This window comes from Ceratotherium simum, chromosome 3 (assembly GCF_057802395.1).
Source record: "Ceratotherium simum simum isolate JZ-2026a chromosome 3, ASM5780239v1, whole genome shotgun sequence".
NCBI classification, from domain to species: Eukaryota; Metazoa; Chordata; class Mammalia; order Perissodactyla; family Rhinocerotidae; genus Ceratotherium; species Ceratotherium simum.
Genome location: NC_141902.1, coordinates 25,064,724 through 25,081,046, shown reverse-complemented (window position 1 = coordinate 25,081,046; position 16,323 = coordinate 25,064,724). Strand labels below are relative to the sequence as shown.

The window sequence follows — 16,323 nt, the reverse complement described above, 5'->3', positions numbered from 1 at the left end:
AGGAAACCATCAACAAAACAAAAAGACAATCTAACAATTGGGAGAAGATATTTGCAAACCATATATCTGATAAGGGGTTAATCTCCAAAATATATAAAGAACACATGCATCTCAACAACAAAAAATCTAACAACCCAATTAAAAAATGGGCAAAAGACCTGAACAGACATTTCTCCAAAGAAGATATACAGGTGGCCGACAGGCACATGAAAAGATGTTCAACATCATTAACTATCAGGGAAATGCAAATCAAAACTACAATGAGATATCACCTCAAGCCCGCCCATCAGAATGGCTATAATTAACAAGACAGGAAACAACAAGTGTTGGAGAGGATGTGGAGAGAAGGGAACTCTCATACACTGCTGGTGGGAGTGCAAACTGGTGCAGCTACTATGGAAAACAGCATGGAGATTCCTCAAAAAATTAAGGATAGAACTACCATACGATACAGCTATTCCACCAGTGGGTATTTATCCAAAGAATGTGAAAAAACCAATGCGTAAAGGTACATGCATCCCTGTGTTCATTGCAGTGTTATTCACAATAGCCAAGACTTGGAAGCAACCTAAAAGTGCCCATCAAGGGACGAATGGATAAAGAAGATGTGGTATATATACACGACAGAATATTAGCCATAAGTAACGATGAAATCCAGCCATTTGTGACAACATGGATAGACATTGAGGGTATTATGCAAAGTGAAATAAGTCAGAGGGAGAAGGTCAAATACCGCATGATCTCACTCATTAAGTAGTAGATAATATCAACAACAAACACATACAGACAGATATTGGATTGGTGGTTACCAGAGGGGAAGGGGGGAGGGAGGAGGGCGAAAGGGATAATGAGGAAAATGTGTGTGGTGATGGATTGTAATTAGTATTTGGGTGGTGAACATGAGAACATGATGTAATCCATGCAGAAACAGAAGTATAATGATGTACACCTGCAATTTATACAATGTTATAAACCAATGTTATCACAATAAACAATGAAAAAAAAAAAAGGGAGACTTTCCCTTGAGAATTTGGAGTAGAAAGGATAAGAGAGGCACTGCCCAAAGTTAGATAGTCTCCGTCTGTTTTTCTCAGCTCCTCATAAGAAGTGGGTTTCTGCACTATCCTGATTTTACTCTTGATGCCATCTGGACCAGCACTGTGAGCCCACCCAAGTGTTTGTCCCAGAATGGTTGTAGAGGAAAAGCAAAGAGCACAACTTGAGTATTTCTTTTCCTGTTTTAATCTCCCTCAACCATGCCTGGCTGCCTCCTGCTCCGGGCCAAAGCCACCACCACCACCATATACAAGCACACACATACACACACACACAAACCTGTTCAAAACAGCTCTCATCCCTTTTCCCCAGAAACCCAGAAATTTCTCTTGATTTTTTCAAGGCTTGGTATTTTCTCTCTCTGGTTCCTCTGTCACTGACCTTGAGAGAGGGAGGCTGCAGATGTCTTACTTCAGCATCTTGTCAGGAATCAAACCAACCTAGAATTCTATACCCAGATAAATTATCAATCCAGTGTCAGGGGAAAATATTTTCACACAAATTCTCAAAAAAAAAGGTACATCTCATGTACCCTTTCTCAAGAAGCTATTGGATGATATGCTCCATCAAATGAAGTCAAGAAACAAAAAGTCATGGGAGACAGGAATCAGATTTAGTGAATCCAGAGGATAATGGTAGAGGGAGATCCTCAGGTGATGGTGATAGCTATAAACCAGATATAGAGAGATAGTCAATCAGACATTGAAACAGGTTATAAGACTATGGGAGGAGCTTATTCAAGATGATGAAATTGATGAAAACATGCAACTGTCTTTAGAAGAAAACTGGACAATTAGCAAAGAGTTTAGGGTTGATGTAGTGATAATACACAATGAACTAAGCAAATGAAATAAAACAAGTATTAATTCCAGGAATAGCAAAAGAAAGTGCAGGAAAAGAACTGTTAATTACATTTGCATCAATAATGTAAATACCAAATATTAATTGAGCCAAAATTACAATATAAATATATTGGGAGGGCAGGGGATGGGGCGGGTATGTATGTGGTGTGGGCAGGGGAAGGAAAGAGTGAAATTCTCATCTTCCATGGTAGGAAGTCAACAGATAATGCCTAACACTGAAAACCCAAGTAGATGCAATATAAGCATGTTGTTTAGAGACATGGACGAAAATACTAAAAGAGTTGAAAGTGGTGCTACTGGGAAAGGTGAAACAAGGATTCATTGGGAGGAACAGAGACTACCGTTTTTCATAATTAATCTTGTAAGACCTTGTGATTTTTAAAAATATGCATATGTATAACGTAGGTTAAAAAATACAGGAAAAGGAACAGAGTAAATTGGGTTAAAACTTTCAGGAGAAGTTTAGAATGAGTTCCTTCTATTGATACTGGTGCTACAGGTGGCTGCTTCTGGAGCTGTTCCCCTGACTAACAATACAAGCCAGGGTTAAAGTGATGTGGTATTTGCTCAAAGGTACTTAGTAACATTTTATGGCCTAGAGATGGAGACAATTCCAATGACAAAAATGAAAGTCTATAGGAACTTTATAAAGAATAAAATCCAGGAAATGCAGCAATTCTTGAGGCTAAAAGTGACTGCGCAACTGGACACATCTACCCTGGACATGATGCACAGATCTCAATGTGGAGTGCCTAATGTTCGTAATTTCAGGATAATGCAAGGGAGGCCAGTGTGGAAGAAACATTTTACCACCTACAGAATCAAGGATTACCCTTTGGACATGAAGCTTAAGGATGTTGACGGTGTCATCCAGAAAGCTTTTCAAGCACGGAGTGATGTGGCCCCCCTGAAATTCAGAGAGATTAATGAAGGCAAGGCTGACATTGATACAGTTTGCAATTGGAGCTCATGGAGACTACAGTCCTTTTGATGGTGGAAATGGAATCCTAGCCCATGCTTTTGGCCCTGGGCCTGGTATTGGAGGAGATGCGCATTTCAATGAGGCTGAAATCTGGACTGAAAGCAACAAGGCACAAACTTGTTCCTAGTTATTGTTCATGTGCTTGGCCATCCCTCGGGTCTTGGCGATTCCAATGATCCAAAGGCAATACTGTTCCCCACCTGCAGTTATACTGACACCAACACATTTCACCTCTCTGCTGATGACATACATGGAATTCAGTCTCTCTATGGAGGTCCAGAAAAGTACCAACCCTCATAATATCCTGACAGTGCAGACTCAGCTACCTGTGACCCCAATTTTAGTTTTGACACTGTCACTACAATAGGAGATAAAATCCTTTTTCTTTAAAGACAGATTCTTCTAGTGGAAGCTTTCTGAGTCCAAAGATCAGTGTTAGTTTAATTTCTTCTTCATGGCCAACCTTACCATCTGGCATTCAAGCCACTTATGAAATTGGAACCAGAAATGATGTATTTCTTTTTTAAGATCATAAGTACTGATTAATCAGCAATTTAAGACTACAATCCAACTATCTCAAGAGCATACATTCTTTGGGCTTCCCCTACTCTGTGAAAAAAATTGATACAGCTGTTTTTAACCCACTTCTCTATAAGATCTACTTCTTTGTAGATAACCAATATTTGAAGTATGATGACAGGAGACAATTCATGGACGCTGGTTATCCCAAATTGATTACCACCCAGGAATTGGGCCTAAAATTGATGCAGTCTTATATTACAACAGACATTACTATTTCTTCCAAGGATCTAACATACTTGAATATGATGTCCTATCCCATTGTGTTACCAAAAGGCTGAAAAGCAATATCAAGTTTGGTTCTTAGGAATGGTGTAATTAATGGTACTTGTCAGTTCATTTCAGTACTTGTCAATAATAACTATTTATTGCATACTTGCTTTGTGTCCAGTGTACCATCATATAGCAATACATATCATAAAATAAGGTAAAATTTATAGGCCATAGATAAATGATTATATAGTTAAGTGATTCTACAAAATATGTAAGATTTTTTTATTTTGAAAACCCTCATTGTCAATTTTTACTTAACTCAACTATTAAGGTGAAAAATAGATAACTTAAAAGACCATGAGAGGGGAGGGGGGGAGGGAGGAGGGTGAAAGGGATAATTCGGTGCATGTGTGTGGTGATGGGTTGTAATTAGTATTTTGGTGGTGAACATGATGTGGTCCATGCAGAAATAGAAGTACAATGATGTACACCTGAAATTTTTACAATGTTATAAACCAATGTTACTGCAATAAACAAAAAATTTAAAAAAAATAAAAAATAAAAATAATAATAATAATAAAAAAATAAAAAAAAAAAAGGCCAAGAGAATATCTTGGTTCCTAACATCCCTGAACTGAGAAATTATAATTATTTCTCTGACTTAAATAAAATTTAAAAATTATTAGTTTCTATGACCATTAAATATTTCAGCAAGCATATCATTTTAATTCTTTTGGAGTAAAAACTTAGAACTTTAAAAATGACAATTAATGTAAGTAATATATAAGTAAATTATATAATTATGGTAATAATGTAATTTTATTCTGTTGTCTGTGTTGACTCATCTAATATCTGATATAAAGTATATACACTATTTTGCTCAAATAAAAACTTTGAAAGTAATATATATATATATATATATATATAAACTTTTAAAAAAGAGACGATAGTTGATAAATTTCCAGATTTTATTTTTTTAACAGCACACTGGATCCCAAGCAGTATGAATAAAAATAAATCCTCAGGGCCAGCCTTGTGGCAAGTGGTTAAGTTCACATGCTCCATTTCAGCAGCCATGGGGTGCATGGGTTTGGATCTCAGGTGCAGACCTACACACTGCTCATCAAGCCATGCTGTGGTGGCATCCCACATACAAAATAGAGGGAAACTGGCAAAATAGAGGGAAGATGTTAGCTCAGGGAGAATCTTCCTCACCAAAATAAAAAAAATTCTCACTAGGTTTATCTGAGTAAATCTATAGGTCATTAAAGATAAAAAACACCAGAGATAAAAGATAAAAGGATACCAATTTGACAGCAGAAATCTCAACAATAACTGAGAGGCCAAGAGACAATGAAAATATAGCTTCAAAAAATCAAGAGAAAGTAACTGTCAACTTTTGTGTCTATATCCAGCAAAACATTCATTCAAGAGTGAATGTGAAATAAAGACATCTTCATACAAAGACTGAAAGTTTATCACTTTTAAATCCTTGCTGAAAGATCTGCTAAAGGATTTACTTCAGGAAGAAGAAAATTGAACCTAGGAGTGAGGAAAGAGACCCAAGAAGTAGTGATAAACAGTCTGGTAAATATGTGAGTAAATCAAAACAAATACTAACTATAAAAGGTAACAATTATTATGACTAATTTGGTAGGTATTGTTTAAAACAAAATGACATGAAAGATGGAAGGGGGTTGATAATAACATGGAAGATAGGGGAGAGGTTAATCTGTGTTAATGTTCTTGTATTGTTTAGAAGAAAAGAAAGATATTGATTACATTAGGATTTTGTTAAGGTAAAAATGCATGTTAAAAATTTAAGGTAACTGCTAAAAGAACAGAAACAAAATATATAACTTCCAAAATAACAATGGAAAAATGATGGTCAGAGATAAACAACAAAGAAAACTGGAGCAATCCAATAGAAGACAATGGGAGACAGAGAATATAGGAGAAAAAAGGAAAAGCATGGTAAATATAAAGTACAAAACAACTTAATAGAAATAGATCCAAATACATAAATAATCACAGTAAATAAAACAGATTAAACCCCCTAGTTAAAAAACAGAGATCCCCAAGATGGACACACATACAAAACAACTCAGCTGTAAGCTATTTAAGGAAACACACCTAATACATAATAACGCAAAAAGTCTGAAAATAAAGGGATGGGAAAAGATATACCAGAAGAAAGCAGGTATTGCTATGTTAATATCTGACTAAGCAGGGTTTAAGACAAAAAATAAAAAAGTATTATGAAGGATAAAGAGGGTTGTTACATATGATAAAGGAAGGAAGATAAAACAACCTTGAACCTGCACACATCTATTCACATAGCCCTAAAGGATAGAAAGCAAAAAAATGACAGAACTACAAGGAGTAACTGATAAATCACAATCATAATAGGAGATTTTAACACATGTCTTTCAGAAACTGATACAGTAGTCCTCCCTTATCCATGGTTTCTCTTTCCACGGTTTCAGTTACCCGTGGTCAACTGTGGTGAAAAAATAGTAAATGGAAAATTCCAGAAATAAAAAATTCCTAAGTTTTAAATTGCACACCATTCTGAGTAGCGTGATGAAATCTCACACCATTCCTCTCTATCCCGCCCAGGACACTACATCCAACGCCTATGTCATTCACCTCACTTCATCTTATCATATGGGTGTTGTATCATCTCACATCGTCACAAGAAGAAGGGTGAGTACAGTACAAGGAGATATTTTGGGAGGGAGAGAGACCACATTCACATAATTTTTGTTACAGCACATTGTTATAATAACTATTTTTGTTAGTTATGGTTGTTAATCTCTTACCATGCCCAATATATAAATTAAACTTTATCATAGTTATGTATGTACAGGAAAAAACATAGTATATATACAGATGAGTACTATCTGTGATTTCAGGAATCCACTGGGGGTCTTGGAGTGTATCCCCCATGGATAAGGGGGGACTACTGTATGTCAATCAGACAAAATATTTGTTGGGCTTTAAAAAAAATTGAATACAATTAACAAGCTTGGTCTCATGGATATACAACCCTGTGTCTAAAAATTAAAGAACATACATTCCTTTCAACACAGGTCATTTACAAAAATTGACCAAGTCTCAGCAAATACTGCTAAAACTCATCATAAAGAGAGTCTTGGGGTGGTGGGAAAAAGGGAGGAATGCAAATTTCCTCCTCTCCCTGGAGAGCCTAGAGACGCTGTCCAGAGATGATCAGTCAAAAAACAGAGATTTATACCAACTGAAGATATGAGTAATAGAAGAACAAAAATAACAAAATTGTGAGGAGATATTTGAGAAAGAAGAGGATTACCGTAAGTGAGCAAAACTACTCACCTTTCCTAGAAGGAAATAAATAGATGTTGTTCAATGTAGATAAATCAAAAGCAGCAGCATAAACATATAATTCAAGAGTTGTAGATGTAACCAACAGACTAATTTAAAACAAAAATGGTCAATTTATTTAATAATGATAATTAAATAATTTATTCAATTAATATAATAAATAATAAATGTTATTTAATAATAATAGTAAGGACAGATCCGCAAGTTAGACATCAGAGACATTGTGGGACAAATCAGAAGGGAAAGGAAGGAAACTAATGTGTATTGAATACATACTACATATGAGGAAAAGGAGGCTCTGAGTGAGGGTCACCAGCTAGCAGACTGCGGAACCAGTATACACATCCAGGTTTATCTGACTCAGGTCAAAGACTTTTTCACTATACCGCATAGTTAATGGACCAAGAGTCACAGCCCTCAGAGCAGCAGAACACGGCCACATTTTTATTGCTAAAGGATTAATCATCTAAATTATGCTTATATTGCAAAGTTTACTTATAGCAATTTGATATACGTACTTCTACTGTTTTGTACATTTTACATGAGTATTCAATTAATTGATTTATAATACTATCTGATGCCAAGGAAAGCAAATACTATACTAATCCCAGTTCACAAACTATGTGTACACCAAATTTAATTTTCTTGATATTTTTAAAACATAGCTTAATTTCCCTAGATGCCTCATTAACCTGATGGTGGAAATTAAATCTCAGTCTGTTCTGGGTTCTCCCACAAGTACACTTTTCTTCAGTGTTGTGTCTAAGCTCTGAGGAGGAAGGGAGAAGGCAAGGAGGTGTCCAGTCCTTTGTCCATCTCTCTTCCAGATCCTCCATCCTGCCCCAGGCTGTCAGTCCACAGGTAGCTGGTGCATCACTCCTCATTCTCATCAGTGAGGCCCTTGCAGGTTGGACAGCTCTCCCTGCTTCCTCTGTACCCCTCCCAGGCCCTCTACACTTTAGTACTCTATTTCTGCACCTATCTGAGCTATGGGAAACTCTGATGCTCTCGAAGCTCCCACCTGCCTAGAAACCTTATGCAACCACTTCTCTATGGTATTGCCACTGCCGTAAGCCCTTTCCAGAAAGCAAATCACAAGTGCTCTCTGTCTCAGACCCACAACTCTATGTGGGGTTCTATCATCTCCCCTCATGGAGATTACATTACTCACAACAGCCTGGGGTTGGGAAAGGGCAGAGTACAATGCCCGTTCTTGGGGACCCTCCAGCTCTGAGCTATCCTTTCTCCCCCTTCAAGTCTCCTCTTCCCCCTATTATGCAGATCTCAGGAAATAAGAAGCCTAGACCTGACTCATCAGATTTTTTCCAGGCCCTGAGTCCTAAACTTCAAAAGGCTTTACTCTGCCTTCTGCAATAACAGTTCTTTCCCAGTCTCCTTACCCAAATAGGAGGAATGAAATAGCTAGGAGGGATAAGAAATTACCATAAAAAACAATGGTTAACATTTCAAAACTGTGATATCACCACATGGGTACTGTGCCAGATACTGGAAATACAAAGAAAAATCCAGTTCAGTTCTGGTGTCAGAATTTGTCCAGGGTCACACAGCTAGTAGAGGGATACCCAACAATGATAATATTGTATTTAGTGAAATATTATATTTATTTGGAAGTTATATTTATAGATGAGAGGAGTGGCTGAGTGGGAGAGGAGGGGAACTACTCAGAAAAGTTCTCCCATGGAAAACTCAATCTTATTTTTGCCAAGGTTGGAAAGGCATTTCAAGTAGGAAGAACAGCATATGCAAAGGCATGGAGGCCAGGGAGAACATAATAAAGGCAGTTTGGTTGGAGACTAGGTTATGTAAGAAGAATAGTGAGAGAAGAAACTGGAGCAGTAGGTGGACCCAAGACCAAAAGGATATCCCTTTACTAGGAAGCTTACGTTTTACTCTGAAGGTTCTTTAGAGGCATCAAATGATTTTAGACTGGGAAATACTTTCATCTGCATTGTGTTTTTAAAAGATCACTCTAGCAGGATGTGAAGAACTAAAGCGAGAATGATATTAAAATCCAGATAAGAGAGAAAAGAGCCCAAGCTAAGGCGATGGCAGTGGGGATGGGAAAAAAGAGGAAATTCACTCACAAGACATTTTTGAGGCAAAATTACAGAATTTGGCATAAGAGGGTGAAGTAGAGAAAAGAGTCTAGGGTAACTTCCTGAATTCTGCTTTGGATAATCAAGGAAATGATGATACCATTCACATAAACAGGAATACATAAGAAGGGAAAGTTTAGGCAGAAGTGGATGGGGGGAGGGGGAAGATGATACATTCATTTTTTTCATTCATCAATCATTTTATTTTTAAAAATTCACTTGGGTCAATTTTTTTAATATATAAAAAGATATATGGTGAGGAATCATGCTATCATCCCTGTCCCTATATACCCCACACTACCACGTGCAAAAAGGACCACTTCTATTGGTCTCTGCTGTATTCTTCCAGTCACTTTTAACACACTGGCTTTAAGGCATCCAGGTAGAGATCTTCAGTAGATTGTTGGATAGATAGTTCTGGAATTCAAGAGAGATAATTGGGCTCATGAAAAATCAACTCAATAGCAAAAAATCAAATAAGCTGATTAAAAAATGGGCAAAGAGGGGCTGGCCCCGTGGCCTAGTGGTTAAAGTTTGGTGTGCTCGGCTTCAGCAGCTCAGGTTTGCAGGTTCAGATCCCAGGCGCAGACCTACACCACTTGTCAGCCATGCTATGGCGGTGACCTACACACAAAATAGGAAAATATTGGCACAGATGTTAGCTCATGGCTAATCTTCCTCAAGCAAAACAAGGAAGATTGGCACAGATGTTAGCTCAGGGCTAATCTTCCTCAAGGAAAAAAAAATGGGCAAAGAACCTGAATAGACATCTTCCCAAAAAAGACATACAAATGGCCAACAAGTACAGGAAAATGTGCTCACTGTCACTAATCATCAGGCAAATGCAAATCAAACCCATAATGAAATATCAGCCTCCACTTCACACCTGTTAAGATGGCTACTATAAAAAAGACAAGAAATAACAAGTATTGGTGAGGATGTGGAGAAAAGAGAACACTCGTACAATGTTGGTGGGAATGTAAATTGGTACAGCCACTATGGAAAACAGTGTGGAGGTTCCTTAAAAAATTAAAAGTAGAACTATCATATGATCCACTCCTGGGTATATATCAGAAGGAAAAAAATCAGTATCTCAAAGAGATATCTGCACTCCCATGTTCAATGTAGCATTACTCACAATAGCTAAGATATGGAAACAACCTAAGTGTCCATCAACAGTTGAATGGGTAAAGAAAATGTGGAGGGGTGACATCAGCATCATGGTGGAGTGAGTTGTTCCCTTCATCTCTCTCCTCTAAGTTACAACTAAATGGATATCCATTAAGCAACAGAGGATTCCTTACACAGCACAACAGGACACCTGAGGAGATCCATGCAGCTACACATCTGAAGGTGGGTGGACTGGACCCCCAGCAAGCAGTGGAACTAGGGGTGTGGCCCTTCTCCCTCCCCAGTGGCAGCAATCCAGGTCGCGGATCCTCACACAGCAACAGTGGGACTGTGAGTGGAGGTGGAGGCAGCCCAGCCCACACGTGGATGCTTTCCCAGTTGGTGGGTTGTCTTTTCATTTTGTCCATAATTTCCTTTGCCTTGCAGAAGCTCTTTAGTCTGATGAAGTCCCATTTATTTTTTTCTTTTGTTTCCCTTGCCCAAGTAGATATGGCATTCAAAAAGATCCTTCTAAGACGGAAATCAAAGAGTATACTGCCTATATTTTCTTCTAGGAGTTTTATGGTTTCACATCTTATCTTCAAGTCTTTAATCCATTCTGAGTTAATTTTTGTGTATGGTGAAAGATAGCGGTCTATGTTCATTCTTTTGTCGATTTTTAATTTTTGAGAGATCTCCATACTGTTTTCCGTAGGAGCTGCGCCAGTTTGCACTCCCACCAGCAGTGTATGAGGGTTCCCTTCTCTCCACATCCTCTCCAACATTTGTTATTTTCTGTCTTGGTGATGATAGCCATTCTAACAAGTGTAAGGTGATATCTCTATGTAGTTTTAACTTGCATTTCAGGGATGCTGATTTTTAAAAAGAGATCTTGCTAAGAGTTTTAGGACTTTTGCTGCTGGGAGCACTCTAGCAGACCCAACCAGACCTCAGTCTATTTGCTAGCTCAAACTCTGGACTGTCTCAAAGATGGAGAATCTCCCTTTAGAGAATGTTTGTGGGAAGCCATCTCCACCTTCTCATGAGAAAAACCAAACTATCTTCAGATGGACCAACTTAAGGCTGCTTGGCACAAGACTCTGCAAGGTTGCTGTCCTCTAGGAAATACTACATTAAGTGACATGTCTTCAACCTCTTGTGTGTCAAACACCACCAAATCCGTCTCTCAGACATTTGAAGTATTATTCATTCGTTCAATAAATGTTTATTAGAGCTGAGTATTTAAAACATCTTGTTCTAAGGGCTGTAGAAAATACAAAGAGTAATAAAGAAATTTTTGACTCAATGAGCAACAAATGAAAAACAACTACAAAATATAATAAAAATTAAATTAAATATAATAAAATGAAGAGGGATACAGAAGAAAGATTCATTCATTCAGAAGAGACGGCTTCATAGAAATGATAGCACTTATTGAGGAGAGACTTAAAGGATAAATAGGATTTGAAAGGCTGATGATTCCAAGCTGAAAAAATACCACGTGTATAAAACATGTGCATAAAATGGATGAAGAATCAAAAAATCACAAGGAGTCTATCATTGTATCTAGAGCCCATGGGAGGATGTAATGAGAGAAGCACCTGGAAGTATCATTTGGGAACAGATGACTAAGAACCTTAAATAACAAACTCCCACTAAGAAATTTTTATTTATGCTTCCACTACTTGGATTTTTCTTGTTTTTTGATTTATGAGAGTTGTGATTTTCTCTCATAGATTTCCTTTTTCCTTTTTGTTAATCCAAATACTAGTGAAAGGCATCAAAGATTCCGGTAATCTTGAAACAGCAAAGGGTGTCTATTTTATCCAGTTTACCCCAGGATATAGATTGGTATAGTGAATGGCTAAGTTAAGCAAACAGGTTACAACCCTCGAATATGAACTATTTATGGAAGAAGACCCAATATGGGAGTAAAGATAAAAAATAAAAGGTATTAAAAGCAGTTATAATGTTAGGGGCAAAGGAATTCATTAAGGATCAGGGATAAAGGTTTAGTTAAGAAAAGTAAACAAGGATAATTTTTGGCCCTACTTAAGGCCACCCTGCAAATCACCGTTTCCTCCTCTAAGATGTAGACACAACACAGACCAAACATGAAGCAGGTACCCCCATTTGGCTCTGCAAAATAATGCTGAGTAGTCAGTGGTGGGAAGGTGTGTCCTTCTCAGAGAAAAGAAGGACTCCTTCAGCTCAAAATGCCACTCTCATCCTTCTTGCCTTTCAGTTCCAAGTGTCCTCAGATCCCCAGAACATCACGACTCCTGATGCTGCACACCTCTGATTGGCCGTCCCCAGCACAGGTCAGAAGAGCCATGGGGAACCACACCACCATCACCGAGTTTGTCCTGCTGGGGCTCTCAGACGCCTGTGAGCTGCAGATGCTCATCTTCCTGGGGCTCCTCCTCACCTACCTCCTCACTCCGCTGGGGAATCTCCTCATCGCGGTCATCACACTCATGGACAGGCGCCTCCACACCCTCCTTTACTACATCCTCCACAACTTTGCTGTCCTGGAGATCTGGTTCACCTCGGTCATCTTCCCCAAGATGCTGACCGACATCCTGACGGGACACAAGACCATCTCCCTCCCAGGCTGTTTCCTACAAAGTTTCCTCTATTTCTTCCTGGGCACCACAGAGTTTTTCCTACTGGCAGTGATGTCCTTTGACAGGTATGAGGCCATATGTAATCCCTTGCATTATGCCACCAATCATGAGCAAAAGGGTCTGTGTCCAGCTGGTTCTTTCTTCGTGGATGACAGGATTCCTTCTCATGATCACTCTAAGTCTCATCATATTTCAGCAGCCATTCTGTGGTCCCAATGTCGTTAATCATTTCTTCTGTGACAGCTTTCCACTCCTGGAACTCATATGTGCAGACACAAGCCTGATAGAGCTTCTGGGTTTTGTTGTGGCCAACTTCAGCTTACGGGGCACTCTGTCTGTGACAGCCACCTGTTATGGCTACATCCTCCACACCATCCTCTGCATCCCCTCAGCCAAGGCTTTCTGAGAGGCAGAAAGCCTTCTCAACCTGCTCCTCCCACATCATTGTTGTGTCTCTCTTCTATGGAAGCTGCATCTTCATGTATATCCGCTCAGGCAAGGGTGACCAGGTGAAGAACAGAAACAAAGTGGTGGCTTTGCTCAACACCATGGTGACCCTGATGCTCAATCCTTTCATCTACACCCTGAGAAACAAACAGGTGAAGCAGGTGTTCAGGCAGCAGGTGAGCAAGCTCTTCTTATAAAGTTGTGGAACCAAGAGGCTGAAGCTAGTATTCCCAGACAAGCTAAGGGAATATCAGGCCTCTGCAAGAAATCAGCCTTTCCCACTCTGAAATAGCTCTGATGATATGTGTCTAGGGTGCCAGTCACTATGCAATGCAACAAAAACTTGGAAGCTGTCTGGACTCTCAAGGCATTTTTATAACTATCAGATTTGGATACTTCTGTGCATTCTGTCTGTGGATGCCTGGCTTCCCAACAGAATACAACAAGCTCTTTGAGGGCAGGGACTAGCTCTATAATTCTCTATAAGTCGCAAGCACCAATCCATTGCCATAGACCATATAAATACTCAATAAATACTTACAGATTGATTGATTGCTTTGTGTCCATTTCTCTAGAGGAAAGGAGAGCAGTCCTCTGTTGGCACCATCCTCATTTCACACTTATACTCCTGTCAAAGAAATGTATCATCAAGAACTCAAAAAATGACTAAGGCTAATTGCTTATTTTTTTGCGTATAAGTTACTTATGCTTTTTTAGTATTAAAATTCATAGAAATTCCTCATTTGTATTGATAAAGGCTCATCCACCTACTAGTCGTGTTACTTCTCTGAGCCCAGTTTTCTCATCTCTAAAATGGGGATGACAATGCCCATTCCAAAGGATTATAATGAAAATCAAATGAGATATTCTATGTTCTGTGCAAAGTGCCTTAAATAGGAACTGGCACATAATAAGTCCTCAATAACTGTTAGTTCCTTTCCTCCATTTCTCATCCTACCTTCCCTATCTACCTGTCGAATTTCATGCCGGTTATCAACAAAAGCATTTTTTGAAGATTTTATATTCAAAACGTTATAAGTCTTGTATAAAGATAAATATGGTATTTGATCTATTGCAATTTGTTATAAACAGGTCCACTATTGATAGAGACAAAAATAAAGTCATATTGGTAAATGAACATATTAAATAAATAACCAAATTAATTAATATATTAACTCACTCCAAAATAATTATTACACAAATACCATGTTCCAGAAAATGTACTATGTGGTCTGGGAGATAATGCTTAATCTACGCCCTCGAAGAATTTAAAATCTAATTAGGAAGATAGAAAGTACACAAATAGTTATAATTCAGAGTAGAAAATGATTTGTGTAAGAAAACACCATGTTTAACTCTTCAACGACAAATTTGAAAACTAGGAAGAAATCGATAATTTCCTAGAAAAAGAGAATTTTCAAAAACCTAAGAAGAAATAGAAAACTTAATTAGACAAATTACAATAGAAGGATCTCAAAATGGGATTATATATCTACCATAAATGCAAAAAACTATGTCACCAACAGCAAAAACAAACAAAACAATTATACAAATGGCCAATAAGCACATGAAAAGATATAGAATGTCACTAACCATTAGGGAAATGCAAATCAAAACCACAATGAGATACCACTTCACACCCATTAGGATGGCTACTATAAAAAAATTTTTTTAACAGAAAATAATAAATGTTGACAAGAATGTGGAGAAATTACAACCCTTCTGCATTGTGGGACGTGTAAAATGATGCAGCCACTGTGGAAAACAGTACAGCAGTTCCTAAAATAATTAAACATAGATTTACCATGTAATCCAGTAATTCCACTTCTGGGTATATACCCAAAAGAATTGAAAGCAGGAACTCGAACAAATATTTGTATACCCGTGTTCATAATAGCATTATTCACAATAGTCAAAAAGGTGGAAACAACTCAAATATCCATAGATGAATGAATAGATAAGCAAAATGTGATATATATACACACAATGGAATATTATTCAGCCTTAAAAAGGAATGAAATTCTGATAAATCCTACAACATGGATGAACCTAGAAGACTTATTCTAAGTGAAATAAGCCAGACACAAAGGGACAAATATTGTATGATTCCACTTACATGAGGTGCCTGGAGTAGTCAAAATCAGGGAGACAGAAAATAGAATGTTGGTTACCAGGCACTGGAGTTGCGGGTGGTAATGGAGAGTTAGTGTTTGATGGATACAGAGTTTCAGTTTGGGATGACGAAAAAGTTCTGGAGATGGATAACAGTGATGAATGCACAACAATGTGAACGTACTTAATGCCACTGAACTGTACACTTTAAAAAGATTAAATGGTAAATTTTATGTTATATGTATTTTACCACAATAAGAAAAATACAGATTCCAGATGAAAAACAAAACAAAACTATGTCATCTTTGACGCCCCTTTTTCTCTTTTATCTTACAACCAACCCATCAGTAAATTCTGTGGATTAAACCTTCAAAATATACACAGAACCCTACCACTTCTTACCACCAACATCACCACCATCTTTCTCCATACCACCTAACATTTCCTCTAGGTTCTCCATCACCAACTCACCCCACATCCCTGGAGGAGGGCAGGGTTAGAAAACACAGGTAAGGGGGAGGTGGGCTTGCAGAGTTAAGACAGATGAAGCCAACAACACATACCCTTTCTCCCTGAAGATTTCCTGCCTGAAACAGGCCTTAAGAGGAAGGAGGAAAGAGTACATTTTAACTTTAAATGATGTTCAGAATTTTAACAGCTACATAGGTTTGGACAATTGAGTAACCCTATTCCTTGGACTGATAGTGAATGGAGGACTTCCAAAATTATATGAGTGACCAAAAAAATCATCATACCTGTCCTAGATTCCATCCAAGAGTCATGGAAGAAATAGCTACATGAACAGGTTTGAGTGGACATGCAGGAAGGAGCTAGAGTGGAGAATGTATATTACA

At 38.1% G+C, this 16,323-nt stretch overlaps 1 protein-coding gene, 1 long non-coding RNA gene and 1 pseudogene across 3 annotated transcripts in view; 2 read left to right on the top strand and 1 right to left on the bottom strand.

Moving 5' to 3' along the window:
• Positions 1–16,323, bottom strand: part of LOC147917459 (uncharacterized) — a 57,955-nt gene that overhangs the window by 21,420 nt on the left and 20,212 nt on the right. For both annotated transcript variants that reach the window (XR_015549936.1, XR_015549938.1), the window contains exon 2: positions 13,899–13,985. This is a non-coding gene — a long non-coding RNA (uncharacterized LOC147917459). The remainder of the gene's footprint in view (positions 1–13,898; positions 13,986–16,323) is intronic.
• LOC101401200 (macrophage metalloelastase pseudogene) lies at positions 2,179–3,787 on the top strand (annotated as a pseudogene).
• LOC101390626 (olfactory receptor 6E1-like) lies at positions 12,602–13,555 on the top strand. The gene is given in 3 exon segments (XM_087423912.1): positions 12,602–13,012; positions 13,014–13,313; positions 13,315–13,555. Coding segments are annotated over 3 exon segments (936 nt in total). The 5' UTR covers positions 12,602–12,616; the 3' UTR covers position 13,555.